This window comes from Pseudopodoces humilis, chromosome 3, assembly GCF_049639895.1.
Source record: "Pseudopodoces humilis isolate 2021_Gansu_Grassland_sample_001 chromosome 3, ASM4963989v1, whole genome shotgun sequence".
Classification (NCBI taxonomy): Eukaryota; Metazoa; Chordata; class Aves; order Passeriformes; family Paridae; genus Pseudopodoces; species Pseudopodoces humilis.
In genome coordinates, this window is record NC_142202.1 from 29,922,692 (window position 1) to 29,945,286 (window position 22,595).

General features: G+C 34.9%; 1 protein-coding gene across 6 annotated transcripts in view; it reads right to left on the minus strand.

Moving 5' to 3' along the window:
• KIF6 (kinesin family member 6) overlaps positions 1-22,595 on the minus strand; it is a 247,134-nt gene that overhangs the window by 191,294 nt on the left and 33,245 nt on the right. For all 6 annotated transcript variants that reach the window (XR_015772098.1, XR_015772096.1, XR_015772097.1 and 3 more), the window contains 4 exons: positions 21,324-21,453; positions 12,385-12,591; positions 6,248-6,391; positions 1,934-2,020 (listed from right to left, as the gene is read on the minus strand). Coding sequence is in view for 3 of the 6 variants with exons in the window: in XM_088052351.1 (XP_087908477.1) it covers positions 1,934-2,020; positions 6,248-6,391; positions 12,385-12,591; positions 21,324-21,453 (568 nt within the window). In the remaining 3 variants the exon portion in view is untranslated. The remainder of the gene's footprint in view (positions 1-1,933; positions 2,021-6,247; positions 6,392-12,384; positions 12,592-21,323; positions 21,454-22,595) is intronic.

Genomic DNA, 22,595 nt, shown 5'->3' on the forward strand with positions numbered 1-22,595 from the left:
AACATGCATATGATTATTTCTTTTAACTCTAAACCTATAATTAACTATTTTTTTTCAATTAAATATGAAAGTCTAACATTTTATTTTGTTTAATAGTCTATTAAAGTGATAACTATTAATTAGCGAAGTTGCAAGAACACTTAGAAAACATTGCAGGCCAAACATTTTACGCTAATTTGATATTCCCCCATCTTGGTGCCAAACTCTGAGTGGTTTGTGCCAGCTACTGAGTCAAGAAAATTAAATTTGGGGCTAGAGTGGAAAATGGTAGACAGCTGAATCACCGTAACACCTCTGTTCAATGTTCAAATTTGTTAGGACAATGAACTTCAACAACAAAAAGAAATGCCAGTTTCAGGATATGGATAGAAGATTCATTTTCAAGTATTAAGAGGAACAAAAATCTACTGAAGAAAAATAACTTACATGGAAATAGAGAGGAGGTTTAATTCAAGACCTTGATTTTCAGTTTTAATTGTGTCTTTTAGCCATGAGTGAGAGAATTTCAAGGACGAGTCACTTAAAAGTACAACAGGTACAAACTCATCTTCTCAGTAAGATAAAAAGTCAGGAATTCTCCATTATGAATAATAAAGTTTACACAACAATCTAACTTAACTCAGAACCACCAAGAGGTATTGTGAACTCCCTTTATAAAGCATGCATTCAACTCACAGATGATAGATACTGCCAGTAAATTGTGTTTTGATTTTTCATAAAATTAGTATACTTTTATTACAATAAAATTTGATTTTTATGAAAAAAATCTTAAATCCAGCACTTTGAATAATAGGTTGCACCCTAGGAATATATTTAAGGCAACAAAGGCAAGAAATTTTATGATGAGCACAGGGCCATATCAATTCAAGGTACTTCTGTTCCCCTGCCTTTTGCACAAGAGGGGATGGTTTTCTAACTTACGAGTCCACTTTTGCTTTACTTGATAAATGATCCTGCAGAGCGAGACACACCAAACTCATGGAGTATAGCTCCACAGGATGTACTAAATGTTCAGGAGCCTGCATGTGTTTTATCTCAATCAAAGCTTTCTGTGGCCATGGAAGAAATGTTTTGTATGATTTGCTACTAGAAAGTCTGTGTAGAAAAGAAAAAAAGGACAGACAGGTTGTTCAATTGTTGTTCAAAATAAGTTGTTCAGTGCCTACTGGTTTTATTTTTTGGCCTTTTTTTTTTTAATCTGTGAGGCTATTGTTATTAAAAATTACTTGGAAAGAAAAATAAAAAGTAATAAAAAAGAAAACCAGCTGAAAACCTGATAAGGACCTTCTATTTCCTTTGAACATTGAAAGACAGGAAGAAATAAAAGCACAATTAATAGTAACTGAAATATTCTAATAGCCATCAAGTAACAATGAATGAAATCATTAGCTATATAGCTATTTCTGTCTCCTTTGCTTGTCTTCCTCTTTTTTCATAATGGTAACTTCACAGAATTCTTTCTTCCTATCTAAAATGTTCCTTGAATCAATTTCAAGGAAGTACTCAGTATCAGCATGTTTCTTAGCTTTTAAATACACAAATTGTTTCCGTGCAACTGTATGCCTTCATCAAATGACTAGTAATCTTAGTAGATTTTTAAAGAGATTTAAAACCATCCAGTGATCTGTGACTATGACTTAGGAATTAGCACTCTAAAAAAACAACATGAAGATGATAATGCAAGTGACCATTTCTCCTCAGATACTTTAAGACTGAGAAAGCCTTTCGAGATTTGATAAAGATACACAATTATAACTGTGTCCAAAAGAAAAAATTAAAGTGGCAGTTATTTTACTGAAAAAAAAAGTTGGAGCTTGCATCTGAAAACAATTTAATGGGATGTTTCAGTATAAAATACCCAACATTTACCGCTATTGGTTAATAAAACTTAAACCAAGCAATCTCCTTCCCCCTGTCCCCAGACTGCTCTCACCAATCTGGGGTCAATTTCTTCATTAAGAACTGCTTCATTCCTAATAAGAGCAACTCGCTGTGCAAATCTGCAGGTTGATATAGATTCCTGGAAGAAAAATAAAAAACAGAGCAAGGAGAGAATTCCAATTATCTTTGCACCAGGTAAGTAGCTAGACTTCTAATGAAACCATTAAACTATGTTTCCATTTTTTGAGTATGCTACAGAAATATTCTATCATTTCATACTCCAAAATAACAATATTCAAGGGAAATCAAGTTAGCATACTAATGACAGGGGTATATAAAACTGTTAAATCATAGGATATATTTTACTGATACAGTTTATTCCCTGACCAACTGTTTCAAATAAGTCTCCAGCTGGAATTATAGGATAACAAAGCCATGCTACTCAGAAGGCAATAAACTCTGAATGATGAGAAAAGGAGAAAACTAAGAAAAGTTGGGTTGTTTTGGGTTTTTTGGTGTGGCTTGGAGGTTTCTTGGGTTGGTTTCTTTTTTGGTTTTTTTTTTTTTTTTGATTGGTTGATTGTTTTTTTGGCGAAAAGGGGACTAGGTAATTTTATGTAAAAGAAGCTGGAGAAAGAGATGAAGGGAAGAATAGCAGAAATTCAGGACAACTGAGAAACAAGCTAGAAGACTTGGAACTGGGAGGCATACAGAGGAACTGTGATACCAGATAAAAATCTGTCAGATAAGCTAAGATGGGGATCAGCAGAAATGGAAAGCAGTAAAAAAAAGATACAAGACTGAGCTGGCCGGGGCAAACTGTGACAGCCATTTTGTACTCCTATCTAGTGCACAGAAAGAAGTCAAATATCCTGATAAGTATTGTTCTCACATTCCTGATCAGCTGATATTTAAATGCCAGACCCTGCTATAAGACTTAAATATTTGATGAAAAAACACCCCAGCAATTATCTCCAGTTAGGTCAAATAATAAAACAGAATATTAGGCAGTAGCCTTAGAAATTCAAATGATGCTTGAGAAACTATGATTAACCCCTACGGTATGTGGCAGCCTGCATGTAAAAAGAGAATTTGTAATAGCTCCTAAATTAATTCACTACTGTAACAGAAATGATTTTCAGAATGGAATTCTGCAGTTTTCAGTCCTCCAATATAAGAAAATACCTGCTTAAATATTATTTTCATACATCTTTTTCCACACAACTTCTGTCTCTTTAAGTGCTTGGAGGTTTCAGTTTGGAACCCTGTATAAGGATTCATGAGAAAGATATTTAAGACACAATATATACACAGAGAATCAAAGGAAAGGAAGGCCTTACAATTAAGAGAGTTGCACATAGAATTAGTTGGCCTCTATGTACGTCTCTGCTGTTCCTTTGCAGTGATGATCAGCAAATGTGATTTTAATTAAGTTCTATATATAGTAAGTACAGTTATATGTACAGTACACATACATACATTTCCACTAGATCTCTTTGCCCTGTTTAATGTGCAGCATATGTTAAATTAATGAATCGGTAATCAATTCAGTTCTCAATGTTCAATATGTTAACTTACAATTTGTTTACTCTATGCCATCAAAATGGTAATCAAGTCAGATATCTTATTTCCTAATCATTCTTTTACCATGCTTATCATCACAGCATCTTAAGGCTTTACAAGAATTAATCAATTAACCTCCTTTGCTGCAAGTGTGTGGAATGATTACAATTAACAGAATGGAAACTAAAGTCAAAAGTACCAAAAAATTATATTCAATTGTTGTCATTTCATGATCTGCTGTTATAAACAGCTTCCATTCCAGTTCAGTTACAGCTCTATTGAGTAATACATCTACAATTCATAATCACCATCTTCATCCAAGAACTCCAAAAACTAGCAGAAAAAAATGTGATGTAATGACCTAAGAAATTCTGTACAAACTCATTGGTAGAAGCAGGAATATAATCTAGTTCTCTAGGATAAGAATCTATTTGTCCTCTTCATGAGTGCCCTTTCTTACTCTGAATTCACTGCTTCATAGTATTCATTACAACAATAGGTCCTTAAGAAAGTGGCTTTTATTCTACAACCTCAATTCACACTGGGGGTAGTTCTGTCTCGTGCATTGTTTGTGAGTGAAATTTACACCCAGTGGAAAAAACAAACGACCATGCAACCCTAACATAGCTATGGATAATGACTCATGCACCTATCCTAATTCTCACATTTTCTGATGAGTAGCAATTGACTTATCATCTTTTTATATTACTCGTACATATTAGCTTATCATCCACCTATATTATTTGGACATTTCAGATTTTGGGAAAAAAAAGAAAGGAATTTTTGTTGTTGTTTTATTTTTGGGAGGACCGAGGAATAAGTTCTGTTATGTAAATAGTATATGTTAAAGCAAGAACATGAAAATTGTCACAGCTTATTCTGGATAATTGCTTGATCTAAGTATTTCCACAATAGAAATCTAGAACACAATGTGAGATATACACACCTGATGAATTGATATATGAAAGGCTTCTGATCTCACAGAGCTTAAAATAAAATTAACAAACTTACCCAGCTGCATTTGTAACCAGACAATATGTTTGCATAACTACGTTTGCAAGTCTGAACAATGTTTTCATTTAATGGCAAAGTCCACTTCTCTAAAGAGAAAGTCTATAACTAGATGAAATATGGTCTGAGTATAATTTCCACTGTATATAGTCTTAGACTAAAAAGTTTTTCTTATTTATTCATATTAGATTGCTTTTATGTTAGGAAAATCAGGAAATAAACAGATTATAAATGGCATTGAGCAGTGTTCTATGTATTCACATTGCTACATATTTCACAATAAAATAGACTGGACTATTTCAGTTGGAAGGGACCTAAAATGATCAGCTTGCCCAACTGCCTGACCAAGTATAAGCACGTTGTTAAGGGCATTGTCCAAACACTTCTTAAGTACTGACAGGCTTGGAGCATCAACCACCACTCCAGCCTGTTCGACCATCCTCTCAAAGAAATGCTTCCTAATGTCCAGCCTGAACCTCCCCTGGCATATCTTGGAACCATTCCCACACATTCTATCACTGGATACCAGGGAGAAGAGCTCAACACCTCCGTTTCAACTTTCCCTCCTCAGGGAGATGCAGAGAGGAATGAGGTCACCCTCAGCCTTCTTTGCTCCAAACTAGACAAGCCCAAATTCCTCAGCTGCTCCTCACAGGAAATATTTTTTCCAGACTCTAGCCAGCTTTGTTGGTCTCCTCTGGCTGCACTAAAGGACTTTACATCCTTCTTAACCTGTGAGGCCCAGAACTGCACACAGTGCTCAGGGTGAGAACAGCAGACGGCAGGATTATCACTTCTTTTGAACCTGCTAGTTGTGCTGTATTTGATGCATCACAGGATATGGTGCCCTCTTCGCTGCTTGGGCTCACTGCTCATCTGACCAGAACCCCTGGATCCATTTCTGCAGGGCTAGTTTCCATCCACCGGTCTCCCAAATTATGCTTGTGTTGGGCATTACTCCACTCTAAGTGCAGAACTCATTAAATTTCATCCCATTAATCACAGCCTAATGCTCCAATCTATCTAGATCACTCTGCAAGGCCTTCTGTCCCTCAAGAGAGTCAACAGCATGTCCCAGTTTCTTAATCATCAGCAAACTTGCTAATGGGGCATTCAACTCCTGCATCCAGACCACTGATGAATGTATTGAACAGAACTGCTGTGCAACTGAATCTTGAGGAATATCACTGCAGACCAGTCTCCAGCCATATGTAGCCCCGTTCACTACAACCCTTTGGTAAAAACTACAGACCCTTTTGTAAACAAAGAAAACATCAGAACAAATAATTCCAGTGCAGGAAATTTGTGACAGGACACAGAATATCTGAAAAATTTCCATAAATCCCAAACTCTCCTCCAATTCCCTTTCTTTCCTAGTAAACTCTCCATTTGTCTACCATAATCTATAAAATCTCAACTCCAAAGAAGTGTAACAGAAGTTCTCCTGAAGAACTCAGTGGAAATGCACTTTTATAACTCAAAAATTTACTCACCAGGGAATCAGCAAACTGAAAAAAAGAGTTGTTCATTACTAGGTGCAAGTCATTTCCCAACTGCTACTTGACTTGAGATTACTTAGAGAAAAGCACATTTTCTAAAACATCTTTTAATATCAATTTTCAGTAATTTTCACTGATAAAATTATCTCCTAGAAACAAAATTAAAATGTTCTTTTAAAAGGATAAGAATAAAAGCTTACACACTTGAATTTTCATCTATACTAAAAATCAAAAGACCAGGACCTATAGAGAAGTGACAAGATTCTTGATCAAGATAGACAGAAAGGACGTACATCTATGTTTCTTTTGTCCATAGCAAGTGTTGCTATCATGGTAGTCATGCAGTTTCCTCCCAGGCTGTCTCTTAGGACTGAGGTCATCATAGAGTTTCGGTAAGGAATGTGGGACCGGTTTTTCTCTGCAAGGGCAATTATTACCTGAAATAGCAGCAAAAATAAAAGATTTTAAAATTTATATGTCAATTAATGTTTGACACATATAAAAAGAACAAATCAAATCTGCTCAGAAACTTTTGACACAACAAAACAACACTTAGGGCACCCCACTGTTAGCTGTAAACCCCTGGCTTTATTGAAAGAATTCCAAGTTAAATTTCTGCATCTTTATATGTCTTTGTAGGAGCTGAACCTGAAAGACCAGATACATTAAATTTTATCATGCCCTAGCCTTACAGTCTCTCAGCAACATGGAAACTGAATGCAATAAACTCAAACTCACAGGTTTTCCTAAGACACAGGAACTTATGAAAATCTTCCTCATACTTTTTTGCCAGAACTATAAAATCTGCCTAGTTTTAAAGTAAAAACTTCCTCAATATTAGCTAAAGCATGCTTTAAAAATTACACATTCTTAAAATACGCACTTCTTAGATGGGCCAATACATTTATTTCTGAGAAAATGTCTTGGAAAGACACAAATAAAAGGGTGCGTGATTACAATGTACTGCTGTAAAGTAATGATTCAGTTTAGAATATATATGCCTTGGCCAAAAAGGAAATTGAACACCTACTATTCTCAGTTTTCCTCCACAGCTGTTTACATTACAGGACCTAATTATTAAATAAAAAGCTAGATTACCCCATTATGTCCTGTGATAAAAGATTTGAACTGTTATCTGGCCAAGCACTGTACTGAAAAGCTTTAGCTATACAAGTTGTGCAAACTGTCCTAGATTATTAGGAGTTGGTTTTTAATAAATGTTACATACCAGGGTATATTTTGCTTATGCTACATTTACCAAAATTGCTATTTTAGAAAATTTATTACTGACTTTCTTGTGGCATTAGTTTCCCTGAATGGTCTTCAGAAAGTTAAAACCATAAAACTTACACTGGCAGCCCTGAGAGACACAAGTGCATAATAAGAAAATTACTATCTTGTAAAGGAACCTGGAAACCCATTCCTGGATCAAGGTTTTCAAATTTCTTATGTTACAACTTGTTATATAGAAACATGTTAAAGCTTTGTTGGTTTATAATATTGCATAGAAACCTTCTAGTAGTCTAGTGCATACATTAATAAGCACGTTCTCAGCCTCTGCCACACAGAGACTATAATCAAAATAGACAAGATACGAAAAGACCAAAGAGAAGAAATGTTCTTTCCATTATAAATGGGAACATGGTTATAGGGCAGTTAATTTTTTCTGAAGTTCATGCAAGAAGTCTGCAGTCAGAGTTAGAATCTGAACCCTCCCACACTAATGCTGAGAAGATGTGAGCAGCTCTTATCATACAGAACCCACTGTAATGTCATATGACAGTCCCATAACACAGACAATTTTAGACTAAAGTCCCATTAGTAAAACCTCACCTTAATCACTAAATCAATCTTTATAATTCAATCAAGGAATCTGGAATGGAAAGAGGGGAATCTGAAGGAGAAGGAAGTTTTTATGTTTCCCATCCTACTTGCCAATTCTACTAAAATTTAGAAGATAGTTATTATTATTATTAGATAGTGACATTAGAAAGTGACAGAGACCATCTCTACAGAAGCGGAACCTGGATTCTCCAAGAGGCATCGAACGCAATAATCAGAAAACTGTCTTATTTTAAAAGGTGTTATTATCCTTTTGATATAAAAAGGGTTTATTTTATTTTTTTTAAATACTTGTAATTCTAAGCTTAATAATATCACCAAAGCAGAAAGTTTTATTTTGAGTAGGTCAAAAAAACCACTTTAAGGCCAAGCTGCTGCCAGAACTCTTGTCACCTTTTGTAAAATGGCATCCTATATGAAACATAGAGCAGGTAAAATCACTCACAAATTTCACTGACACATGCGGAAACACTGTTAAGCACAAAGGAAAGTGCAAGACTCGCAAGTGGTTCTGACATACTGAGTCCCTTGTGCAAGGAACAGATTTGCACCAGTATCTCATGCCATCATGTTTTCAGAGAATCCTCAAGAGATGGGGATTTTGGGGTGCATCACTTGCAGAAACAGAGCTGTCAGGTACACCTCTATCTTGCTGTTTAGTGTATCACATGCTCTGAAGCCATATTCCTGCTTCAGAGGTCTTTTTTTTTTTAATATTTTCCATCCTACTTCCCATTTCTAGTAGAGTTTAGAAGCTTAAACTCTGGTCTTTACAGATAAAAACAACAACAAAAAAACCCCCAACAAACAAACAAACCCCAACAAAAAACCAAGAAACCCACAACAAATAAAAACACAAATAAAACAAATAAAAACAAATAAAAAATAATAAAAAAAATTCACTAATGGTTAACAAATTTTTAAATGTTCCGTAAATGGAACATGTATTAACAAACATATTCATCAAAGCAGTGAGAACATTGTACCCTGTTATTTTGGTGAAATAATTCCATTATAGTGTCAAATCACATGGCATTATAACTGTTAATGTGCAACTCTAATTCTGGTCCAGAATGCTCTATATTTTTATCATAAGGGAATATCTACATATGCACAGTTACAATGCAGTTGTAATTCCAGAACATGCTACTACATTTCTCAGACAAAAAAAAAGCTACCCAAATATGGTCATAAGGACTTCTAAATTCCTACTGTAATTTCAGATCAGCTACATGAAACTATCTTAATTTTTCTCTAGACACAGAGGTGTTGCAGTCTGCAACCACAGGATCATGTCCAGAGAAGCTAAAGTTACTGGGACAGCATAGGACAGGAACGCTGTTCATGAAACCACTTATTCAGCATGGGAACAAACTCAGATTCAGAGACAGAGAGCCCCGAACAGAGGCAGGGTGATGGGTTTTGAGGGACAGAACCAGGGTGGAGTTCAGGGTCAGGGACCACTAGAAACACAACAAGGGAGAAACTCCAGAGGCTCAAACCCAATCAGAACTCCTGGGCTGCCCCTCACAAGGGGTTTGGGGTGGGGTAACTTCATCCAGGCCTCACACAGCCGATCCCCTGAAGCAGGAGGTCAAGATTCACACTATCCGGGCATTTCACCCCTGCCTCCACTTTAACAATGCTTATCTAAAACTAAATCTTTCCTTCTCTGAGGCACCTCACAACACAGAGGCCGTTGGGAGTATAAAAGTGCAGTGGATTTATTTGAAGACCTTTTTAACAAGCTGCAGATATTTAGGAAGTAGATCAAGTGTGGTAAGAGAGAACTGTGTTCCCATTGTCGTCTTGATACAAATAATTTAACATGACTATGTTACTGTGAAAAGTATTTCAAAATGGCATAAATCAACACTAGACTGACTACCAGTAGATAGCTAAAGATTTGAGAATTTTAATAAGCTGATTTTGAAGCATTTGTGCACTTTAGTATTATTCACTGCAAGTTCAAGATTGAATGATTTAATTCCCACTGAACAAAAAGGTGTGTTTACTGTCTTTGGTAGTCTTTTATTCAATATTAGAAAACATTTCTATTGATACACGATCCCAGACAGAATCCAACATGCCTATTTCCAACAGTAGTTTTCTAAAATAGGAATTAAAAGTTGAATGAAAAAATAGTATTTTTCCCTGCTAAATACATAGAAATCATACAATAAACAAGAAGGGATCCTGAGTATATTTTGTACGATTCTGAAGATGTTGATTTTAGAGTCACTTATCACTTCCCTTGAATACAAGTGAAATAACAGACATTTTTCTTCAAGGTAAAATTTAGGCAAATCAGGCACATGAAAAAAATCTAGTGTGAAGTAAATGACTGACTGCCACCTGCTGTGCCTTACGCTTCTTCTTTTGACAGATTAAATATCTCTGATTATAAACTGAATGAAATCCAAGAGATTTGTTTTTGTTAACAGAAAAATATGACACAAAAATGAAAAATATTCTTCCCAGCAAGTAAAACAGTTATATTTCTTAATTATTATTTTAAAGAAAATTCACATAAACACACCCACAAAGTTTTCAGGTTTAATAATCTCCTCAACAGTATATTTTGCTAAATAGCACATATATGGTAACGTAAGTTAAAAAGTACAGATATGAATTTTAGAGTTAAGCCTTTTTTCTTCGGCCTATCCTCCTTAATTGTCCCCCTAAATGACAGCCTCACAGACCTGCTATGTTTCTACATAAAAATTTTTAAAGAAGCCTTAGGAGAAAATACTGTATCATCTGTCAGAATCCCCAAAATAATGAATTTCTAGCAACGGGAACAGTGTTTGCTGTACTGTGAAAACAGTATTATATATGTGATAAACTAATAGGGTTTGTTAATCAAATTTTATATAATTGCTAAAATATATATAATTGCTAAAATATAATATGATTGCTGAAGCTGTTTTAAGAGTTAACATCCACAGGAACGCTTAACCATGAACAACATCCTGTTGAAAAAGCAAGAAAGTACCGAAGTCGTTAGGAAAGTACCGGTTGCCGAAAAGCTAAAACCCACAGTATCCAGCTGCATAAACAAGAGGTAGAACAACATCTTATTAGGAGGGGGTTGCTTAAGACCCATGTCCAATCATGGACTGAGGAAGACTACCCACGACCACCGAGAAGCAAAAGAAGACCCCGTAGCAACAGGTGGCGTGGGCACTGATGTGATCCAGGAAAGCACCGATACAGGGACTATAAAAAGAGGAACCTCCTCAGCCAAAGCGCGCACTGTGGATAGGATGCTTAGAGGAAGTGTCCTCCGGCATGCCCCAGCTGGATTTTTGGTTGCCTACTGCTTGCTGGATTAATAAAAATTGGCTTTTATGAATTATTTAAAATTGTCCCTTTATTTTGTCACGCCAATTTATAACAATATATTCAGTCTTAGGAAGAAATTAAATTCTCTCACAGATGTGAGATCCGATATGGACACCTGAAAATCTTCAGTGATTCCAACTTAATTGCACATCATTCACAAAAAGAGATTTCATTCATTGCCAAGTGTTTCTTACCCCAACTTAGTAAGCATCATAAACATCAACCATATAAAACATCATGGTAGACCAGAGAGATATATATATCAAAGCCTTAAAATATTTCTTAAAATATAGTCTTAAAATAATTAATTTAATAATTAATTAAAATAATAAATTAATAATTAAAATTATGTAATTATTGTAAAACACATTTATAATAACCATCATAATTAACCAAATCTTTCTACTGGAAATCTTTATATCCAACGTTTCCTTTCACTGCTTCTGTCTGAAATAGTTTTTTTTAAAAAAGAAACAAGATTAGTTGGAGTAATCTATTTGCTCGATATTTGCCTTTTCCAAATGGGAAAAACAAAAAGCAACAGTGAAAGAAGGATAGGGATTTTAGTACACCTTAAATTAAGAGACTAAATCTTTTTAGTAACAACAGCTGAATGACAAAGATTTGTGGAGATAAATAATAATAATGATAACAACAACAACAACAATAATAATATCAATAGTTTATTTATTTATTATTATACTACATCTATGAGTACTATTGCTATAAATCAAATTATGGTAGTCAATCCATAAATATATTACCGATGATAACTTCTGCCTCAAAAAGATCAAAGATTTAAATCGGTAGAGGAACAAAACAACACATGAGAGAAGAGCCTAATAATTTACCACATTACAATGCTTGAACGAAATAAAGCCCAAACACTTTCTTTTCAGTGATACATCCTGAACCCAGCTGTGGAAGGGGAAGAAGATTATGAAGAACACTTTCAGGAGAAATATAGCTGAAATCTTGTACATATCTTTAGTATTTCAAAGAAAATAAGAAAACTGTTTTGCAAATACTACCCTGTTTACCTACTATGATCTTACTGCTCAATTGTTAAGTTTTCCCTAAATTAAAATATTCCATTTTAAAGGAAGACCTATCAATTCAATGATTTTAAAAGACCTGCAATAAATATCCTAAGACTAATTGGAACCAAGTTTTCCAAAACTTTGAACAGTGTTGAACAGGAATTTAGTAAAGGGAAAAATGTTTTACTCTGTTTCCATTTTACCTGCTCCAAATAATGTAATGACAGGTTGATATATTTGGCTTCTGTCAGTAAGCGGCCTCCAATTCCAGTCTTTGCAACACGCTCTGATCCAGCAAGGTCTACTAAATGCAACTTGGAGCATCGAATAGTTGCAGATCCAGGCTCCTTGCTGGAGATATAAATAGTGAAAATGCAGTGAGATCGGCTCGAGGCTTGATTCATCGGTGTCTACAATGACAGGAAAAAAAGAACTCTCAATGTTCAGTGGATAAATAAATTTGGCTTTTTATAGCTCAATAATCTGGCAACTGAAATAATCTATCCAATTTTTTAGCTATTAGACATGTAATGAACATGCAAAAAGAACCCGAAATGATTGACCTGACATTCACATTCTGGACAAATACTTGGATAACTTTAATCTGGACGAATTGTACTGTAAGCAATTAAGCTTGTTCCAAAATACTCTAACATATGCAAAACAAGTAGCCTTACTACACTAGGAGTAATAGAAAAGGGCAGCTGGACTGGAGGGAAAGGTACTGAACGAGGATCTCTGAGAAGCTATTAATTTCCCCATGGGTAAATCAATTTTTATTTTTTTTTCCTGATAGGTTACCAATATGAGGACTAGGTAATGAGGACTAGGACTTCCTATAAGGCTTTAGACTTTTCATTATTACTTTTATGAAAAAAATCTACTTGGCAAAATCAGTATCAGATTTTTACATAGCATGACAAAGTTTTCATAAAATGTTTGGCTTTAATTATATTTTTTGGGAATAACTACAGCCACCACCTTAGTTTAAAACATGGAAATTCTTGGTCATTTTTTAGAAATGTGCACTCTTAGCATCACTTCAGAGGTTTTTCAATATATTTGAAATGCTGAACTGGAAGTTTTAAACAACTCTCAGTTAATTAACTTTAGATTTCAAATGACCATATGCCATCACATATTCATTTTTATTAAAAAACATACAAAATATCTTTAAGCATCTAAAGCACCTTTTTTTTTAGTTGCATCAAGGTATTGTTAGAAACTTAAATCTAAAATTACTCCTCATAATCCTCATTTTAGAAACAGCTAAAATTTTAGATTACATATCTAGATTAAAGCTTTAGCATACAGATAGCATTTATATTCACAAACTATTACAAGTATGACTACATTGTTTTCAATGGACATAAATGCTGGACCTGCAAAAAAGTAGAGTAGTAAAATTTTAAGTCAATATTATTGAGTCATCAACTATATCTATATTTATTTATAGCTGCTGAAAAAAGTAATAAAAAATATCCTGATTATACTGTCCACATTAATCTCTTGTCTCTACTTTATTCCCCTGTTACTACGCAGTAGTATTTTTTGTAGGCCTATCCTGTGATTCAGACCAGATATACCAATATATTGCCTTTTTTTAACATAATCTGCTTTAGCATGCAACACTGCAGATGTTAAAATGGCCTGTCCCTTGCAGGTATTGAAGATGTCTTATTGATCCAGAAAAGACAGCTCTTAACAGAAAGACTGCAAGCTGAACAGTCCTTTAACAGAAATAATACGGACTGTTTGGTTCAATTGTCTTCACTTCAATATCCCCTTTTTTTCCAGCCTTAATAGTGCCAGCACAATCAAACGGATTTTGAACTGATCCGGCTCAACATTAAAAAACAAAAAACCAAAACAAAACTGAAACCCAAACCAACCAACCAACCAACCAACCAAAAAAACCCCACATAGATATTTAACCTGGGTCAGTTTCTTGATTAAGCCACAGGACAGCTATAGAAAACAGTGGCAGAATACCTGAAAATGGGAGTGTATAGTATGTGAACTAGTAAGTAGTTTGCAGGAATAGCATACACTTGTAGCTGTTGGTGAAAATTCTGTAAGGAAATTTAGCCTTAGCAGTATTTTCTTTAGGGTTGCTTTATCTAATAAAGGAAAGCTTAGAGGGAGAGGGAAAAGAATTTTGATCATTAGTCTATACAGATGAAGAATTTTGGAATTCATGATGCTGTGAAATGAACATCAGAGTGCAGTCACATGCTACGCTGTCCTCAGAGGTGATGCTGGGCAAATGAAGAGGAAGTGAGTGGCAGTGTTGGAACAAAAATAAACAGGCTGAGGGAAAGGTGTCAAGCAAGAAAACAATCTCGAACATACTTAAAATGTAGTTATACTAAGAAAATGTTTTATGCTGTGAAAATGTACTTTATTCAGCAATTGTGATTCCATGAATAATCAGAGCCAGCTTCACTTATTTTACTAGGAGGGCTTTGATTTTTTTATTTGCAACTCTCTGAAACAGGACTGGATATTTTTTTTTCCAGCTAAAAATCCACAACAGATTTAATACTTAAGGACATTCTCCTTGACAGAACTGATAGATAAGGACATTTTGCACTACACACATGGCATCATGGCGTCACACTATACTGCAGACAAGTCTAACACAGATCAAATATCAGTACAGATGGAAGCACAAAGCAAATGTTATGACAGAAGCTGAAGAAATCATCATACTTCTGAATAAGCATTCATAAGCAAACTTGAGATGCACACTGCAGCAAAACCTCATGTATTTCCAAATGTGCTTTTAGTCACACACGTTTAATACTAACATAGGCAAAAAAAATTTCAAATCCTAAAAAAAAAAAATGTCAGGACTCTGAGTTCCAATAAGCACATGGCAATATTTGCTCTACAAGGTTTTAACTCTGTCTATTGCAATACACTAGCCACAACTTTATTTTGTGTATTCCACGTAGATTTGCCTGGACTAGTCATTAGAAATTCCATAATTCCATTACTTTTCTCTCCACAGGTTCTTTTTCTCATGCAAATGAAAATATTAAGGAAGCTGATCTGGAAGTCATTGACTAGAATCCCAAACAGATATTTTTGTAAAGTCCTTCTTCGGAGCAGAACCATGGTTTAACCAAAACACCAGTAATCCTTTTTGCAGTATGATTCTATCTTTGCTTTGCAGTTCCCATATATAGGAAGCTCTGTTAGAACTCTTGCAGGAGGCAATAAAAATGTAAACTGTTAAATGGGATGTGACCATGAAATGCTTATTGCATAATCTTCCCACATTTTGCTACTTTTACCACATAAGTAGATGCACAGCACACAACAGAAATGATGATGTGTTGGCATCTCCAGTCCAAAAACAAGTCTTTTCTTTTGCTATTTAGTTGTTATCTTACATATGCAACTTCTGAGTATCACCATTCATCTGTTTAGAAAGTTCAAAAACAGAAAACAAGTAACATTTTCTGGAAAGTGCCTCTGAGCCTACTAAAATATTCCTTTAGTGGTTTTCAGAGTTCATTTTGGCTTTGTTAGCAGTATTCAAACCATATGTATATGAAATCATCCTCATACTAATTTGATGCAATGAAGAAAATAAAAGAAAGAGGGGAGTAGCTTGGTTCTCAGCAGATGCTTGTTATTTTGGGAGTTATATATAGAACAACTGATGAGCTGCAGTTACCTACAAAGAATAATTTTTTCAAGGAATTCTGTGACACCATAAATCACATAAGCAAACTTCAGATGCTTTGTGATATCACGTGAACACTACAAAGGACTTAAAGGTCATCTATTGCTGCCCATTTGTGGCATGGTAAAGAACAAATCCAGTAACATTTAGGATCATGACTTGGTAAAGCATCAGCATTTCATTTGATCACAGAAGATATGTACGAAGTATTTCAAGCCATACAAGCCAGTCTTGTTTGTTTTTTCCAGGATGAAAATATACCTGCGTTTGATGAAATTAAATAAATTGTATAGAAGCTTTGTGACTTTAACTATTACATCTATTTATACAATGGTTGCAAGAAAGTGGCTTCTACTTAAATGAGAATCTACATCACAGTCATACTGCAAGAAGCTTCTGAGTTGGATGTTTCTGTCAAGGAATACAAGGTCAAGAACCATTCAAAAACTTGCTGGAACATAAACTGTCCATATTAATCTAATTTTTACCTATCTTAAGTCAGCAAAACACTACATGAATCCTTCCCCGTACAGGAATGTATGTATTTCCCAAACCCTTTATTTGTTGCAGCTGCTATTATCAATATTGTTTTCACTAAAAATAGCCAGAATGCTACTGGTCTAAATACAGTTCTTAATGATTGAGGACCTAAGAAAGATAAATAGGACAAAGACATAAGAAAAGCTGTTTGAAAATCACCACTAGACTAACAGAAGCTACTATCTGGAAGAATAATGTGGCTGTCAAAACACTCTGACAGAGATAATATACGAAAGAGTTCAGGACCACTGAGACAAAACAATTTTGCAGGTGATAAACGCAGTCGTTCAGCCCATATTGCAAACCATCTCCACTTGGCAACTTACACCATTCCAGTGGAATCTGTTCTTCCTTGAATCAAAATATTTAGACAGCAGAAGAATATGATTTTCCTGTGTAAGTGAATTAGTGACTAGCTAATGCATAAAGAGAGGCTGATTCTGAGTGTTCACCGTTTTTTGAGAGAGTGTCTCAGTGAAAGGGTACAAAATTTTCTTTTAAGGAATGCTTCTTCTTCTCCTCAAGGTTTTTTGCTTCTGACCTTTTCAAAGCAGAGCAAGGGGAAAAAAAGAAAATACTGATAGCATCCAAGATTGATATCAAATCAATTTTCTCCAATCTCATGCAGAAGATATTCTGACTGCTACAGTCATTTCACAGCTCAGATGGATATCTCTGCCTAATGAGAATATAAGCTCCACTGGTCCCAACAGAACTATGCTATAAGGAAGAGCATGTAAGTTGAAGAATAGGAGGTACCTGTCTTTATATCTGGTAGATGAGAGAGACCTCAATATGTCTTTTAGTTTCCTTTCTAAGTAAGTTAAAGGTGAAGGGGCTCCTCCGTTGCACTAATGACACTTGTCATAGTTGAAAAATTATTGCTATGAAAATAAAAGGATCAGAATAGGTGCAAGCACTTCCTGAAAGCAATGTTTTATCTTTCCATATTTACTACAAGTACAGTTTCACAGTTAGACCATAACTTTTAAACTCAGGTAACTTTTAAAGTAATTAATATTCCCAGGTGAAGACATTATTAAACCTTACATGCCTTTTATTCATATAAATCCCAAATAATTTTAAGGATTATTCGAATTAATGACTAAACATGTATTTACACACAGGAGCTTTTACAGCTGTTGCTACTACCGACTGTTTATATTGCAAATTTGATTTTTAAGTCCTCAGCATGCATTTCAGATACCGAAATCATAAGATTGTCTTAACAGATAGAAAATATAAGAAAACAGTTCAGACTTTATAACCTGTTGCTGCAGATTCTTGTATATTCAAATGTAACAAGAAACTGCTCTATTGGAAAGCAAAAAAAAAAAAATCTCATCCTTACATTCATTTGTTGAATGAATGTTTGGCAGACCTGCCAACAAAAGACTCAGTTTTTTGGTTTTGTTCTCTGCCTATTTTTCTCTGGCAAAAGATGAGACAAAAAATTCCTATTTGGATTTTTACATTATGAGTTGTCTGTGCACAAATGTCTCCCATCTTACCATTTCCCACATACCATTACTGTACACATCAAAACTAGAGCAAAGGACTGGCCCTACATTGCCTAATAAAGAAATCCTGAAAAAATTAGAATTGCTTCCTTTTTTTTTTTTCCTTCTCTCGGGTTACATAGTTACGTATGGGAAAGAAGCATTTGGTTATAAATGTTCCCTTAGGTTCTGAAATTTAACGAATGAATGAAGAAATCTTGCCTATAAAATACTTTTAATATTGTGACGACTTTCTTTTTAGCACAATCAGTGATGAGGGTAAAATGCATCCCTCAAATCACAAGTTAGACTGAATTAGCATAGGGAATGCAGAAATTAAATTGTTATTCTTTTTTTCAAAATTCTTCAAAGAAGGGTTATTCAGGGTTAAGGCACTAGATTGCAGTTTTAGAAGCTACATATCTCCTGTGTGATCCATGACAGTCAACTGAGTTTTTCCACAGCCAAACTAATAATTAAAAAAGATTAACCCAGCTTTTATTTTTTTTCTTCTTAGGTTTATTAATCTCATTTAATTTTCTTTAAAGTTTATTTAAGAGGGTTCAAATTTTCAGAGGTCAGAAAGTATTATCATAGCTCAAGATTTAAAAATATGGATCTCCAGAGAAGTTATGTTTTATGCCATAAGTCCACCTTCTTAGATCTCTAGATTAACCCTTTTCTCTTCTATTACACTTTGTCAAGTTCCTCTCCTCCACACAGTATCCATTTTTCTATTTCAAAATCATGAAGCAGTTCCTTGCCTCAATGCTCAGGTTTATGAGCAGCTCCTATGTTGATTATCTCTTGCCTTAACATATTCCTGCCTCTCAAAATAGAACTGTTGAAACAGTCAGCCTTGAGAAAGAACAAATATTTGTGTGCCCTACGTATGTTTTGTAATCAAATGTTTCTTCCCCTGTGTTCAGGTGTATGTGGTCATCCAGCAGGAATACAGAACTACCTGACTATTCATATACTCTTAAGTGTCTTTCTTGTCAATGATTTAAAATATATCCTTTTGGAGATACCGAGGAAGAAAACACAAAAAGTTCTAAAAGAGATTTGACTCTACTGTAGTAAAGACACATTGTCAGTGCTCATATTATATAATACACTTTTTATATTTACATTCCATATCGAAGCATGAAGAGAAAAAAGAACCTTACAGATGTCAGATACAGAAACATTTAATTTGAATTTTTCAGAATCAGCAAAACCACCCATGTGTTTTAATATTGGCACATATTTATTTTGAATTTCATTTAAACCAACATTTGGATTTTTGGTGGGTTTTGTTTGTTCATTTGTTTGGTTTGGGGTTTTTTTGTTTGGTTGGGGAGGTTGTTTTGTGTTTTTGCACTTAACATCATCTGTTTATGTAATAAGAAGGAAAAAAAAGGGGACTTATATTAAGTATTTCAAAGGCAATTGAGTGCTTAGTCATAGAATCATAGAATGGTTTGAGTTGGAAGGGACCTTAAAGATCATCTTGTTCCAATACCCCAGACCCCTCACTCCATCAGTAGGGACACCTTCCACTAGAACAAGTTGCTTGAGGTCCTATCCAGCCTGGTGTTGAAGACTCGCAGGGAAAAACTTCACTGGGAATGTTTGACAATGCTTTGCAAGGACATATTTTCTTATCTTTACATGTCTGTGTATGTTGATACACGCAACATTCAAAAGTCAGTCTATAGTTGTGATAGATCGGCATTTAAGAAAACAAAGAGAAACACCTAAACAAGTTAAAACTGCTGGAGGCTGATAGAAGTTTTTCTCCTGGCCAATAGCTGGCCATTTCTGAGAATTGACAGTAGTTTTAACCATTGAAAAGTGAGATCAACCTGTGAACACCACCTTAAGACCTAAGCCCGGGAATTTCTTTGTCTCTTGGTTTTCTGGCTGTGAAAGGTAACAGAGCTCCAGCTGGCCTCCCGTCCCCCGCCCGGGCCATGTGGCTCAGGCAGGGGCTGGGCTGGGCCTGCCACGGCTCCCGGCCAGGAGATGAGGGCCTGCGGGGCTTCACCCGGGCTCTGGCCGGGCCAGGCCGGTCCCTGGCTCGGCTGCAGTTTTTGCAGCTACTGAGTTTCACCAGGAACTGCCGAATAAGGAGAGAGAAAGCCATTGACCTGCGGCGGGCTGAGACAGTGACTACACTTTCCAGAGCAGCCATGAAAAATCTTCCATCACAGACAACTCCAGCTGCTGCTCTGGCAGAGATCACAGAACCATCTACAAAACCTGGGCAAGATTTTAACTCTTTCACTACCCAGATAAGACTTGCAGATTAATGGTTTTTTTTCCAGAGAGAGAGAAGAGAGTGATCAACAGGTAAAGAGACAACATAAACTATCTAAGACAGTGAAGAAAGGAATTAAGCTTCAGATAGAGAAATAAGGACATGCTTTAATAAGCTGAAATATTCTTTTGCTAAAACTCTAGAGATAGACAATAGTGTTCTGAAAAACTACTTTAATTCATGACAGAGTATTTTGGGGGGAATAGAGTATTTCAAAGTGTGGATTTAAGCAAATGGTGAAGTAGTTGTGATCTTATGTGATGCTGGAACAGAAATAGAGAAGTGAGTTTTGTTGAAAATTTGTGGCTATTAAGAGGCAAAGAAAAAACTTCTGTTTCCAGAGATGCTCACAGAGACAAATGAAGAAAACTTTTGCCTTTGAATAACTCATCCTTAAAATGACACCCCTTGACCCATGATCCATAACACACCTCAGAGTGATGTGAAATGGGAAGAGAGAACTGATGACAGAGTTTTCCAGGCGGCTGGCATCAAAGAAATAGAAAACCATAGGAAAATGGTCTTCTTGTGAAAAACTCCATAGATTAACAGAAGAGAACTTCTTTTTCTCTACAAAGACTGATTAAGAGACTATAGCAAAGTTAGGATTGTTTTAACCATCAAAGTTTTTTTGTCTCTATGTTGTCATGTGAACGAGAGAATGGTTGAGTAGTGGAGAAAAAGGAGTTCTGGAAGTTTTATTCTAGTTTTTTATTCTTGTAGTTTTGTTAATAATCTTTCTTTGTTCAAGTTTTAAACCTGTTTTGCTCTTGTTCTAATCCATATCTCACAGCAAGAAATAAATAAGTTGTCTAGTGATTTTTTTAGCTAATACTTTAAAACCATGACAATAGTTTCAAGAATTTTTGTATTCTACATATTTGAATTTCAATAAGTCATGACATCAAGTACCACCAATCAGATCCACTATGGAACACTTTCATCAGAGAAATGCTTATTTAATTTCATTGTGGAAATACACTCAAAAACAGGATACTAATTTATGTCCAAAGACTTCTAAAATATACATCTTACTTGAGAGGAGAGATGTTTTTGACCATTTTAACTCTGGTTGTGCTAAGAAAGATTTGGAGCAAAAAATCTCACCTCAGCAATCATTCTGTTGGTGTCTCCCAAGAAGAGTAGGTTTAAGGCTTCCTCTTCATTGGTTGCTTGCAGAAGAGACAAGTTTTTCAGATGAATGTTTTGATCAGAGTCTTCCATTATTGTCACTTTTCTACATGAAAAATAAAAAGAACAGTGAAAACTAGAGTTTTAATGCATTGTTGTTTCATACTTTCATTTTGATCACACCTAAAAGGTGAAATCTAAAGCCCAAACCCAATCATAATGAAAGAACATGAAAAATAAATTATACACATTAAAGGAAGTGTTGATTTCTTTTTTTAATGTCACCTCCTTTTTATTCCTTTATTATGAAACTATAGAAAAGGAATATAAGAAAACTTTAAGTTTTAGAGAAAGGTTTGGGATTTTTATTTATTGAGATATAGTAAAATCTCAAAAGTAAGATTACATGAATCATCACAAACAAATAATACATAAGGGTTTCTTTGTTACTACCAAGTACTGATGATACATAAAGCATACCATTATTCTGACGTACAAACAGGCATGCACTATTTCAGAATCAACACATCTGTAGTCATCATGTTTCTAATAACTTTGCATTTGTCAAGATTATTTATCTTTTCATTCTTCTTAAATGATAGTAACTACAACTGTAAATGATCCCTTTCTTAAATTAAAAGCAAGCTAACAGAATGATTTTATTTATTCCCCCATTAGAAATGTTTTTAGTTATGCTTCTATAAGACTAAAGCTCTCAGAAAGGAATTGGATGCAGTAGCAAGGACATGGCAAAAGCTCCAGAAGAGCTGCTAAATATTACTGAAAATCCTTTTTACTTCTTTGAATAATCCTTTAGCATAAGAATTTTTTTCTTTCATAACAGTTACTGGGTGTTAAACTTTGTAGGCATTACTGAGTACCCATTAGGGTCTCCTCAGCTGGGAAATTCTATAGTATCCAACATGAAGGCCAAGTAGTTGCCTCACTGGATTTGGAAAACTCTTAGAAGAATTTGTTAAAACAGACATACACTAAATCTGAGGACAAATAACATGTCCTTCAGGGTGAATGACATGTTCCGATACAATTTAAAACAAATTCGTACTTTTTAAAAGTTGAAAGTTGTTAAGTTGTTGTTTTTATTTAAACCCAAACTTTTATTTTCTGTATAAGTATAGATAATACTTTCTATCTAAACATATACACCTATATGTATACATATAAGTATATAAATATTTTTTTATGTTCTTCAAGATAAACCACAAAAGGGCTTGAATTTTCATCTGC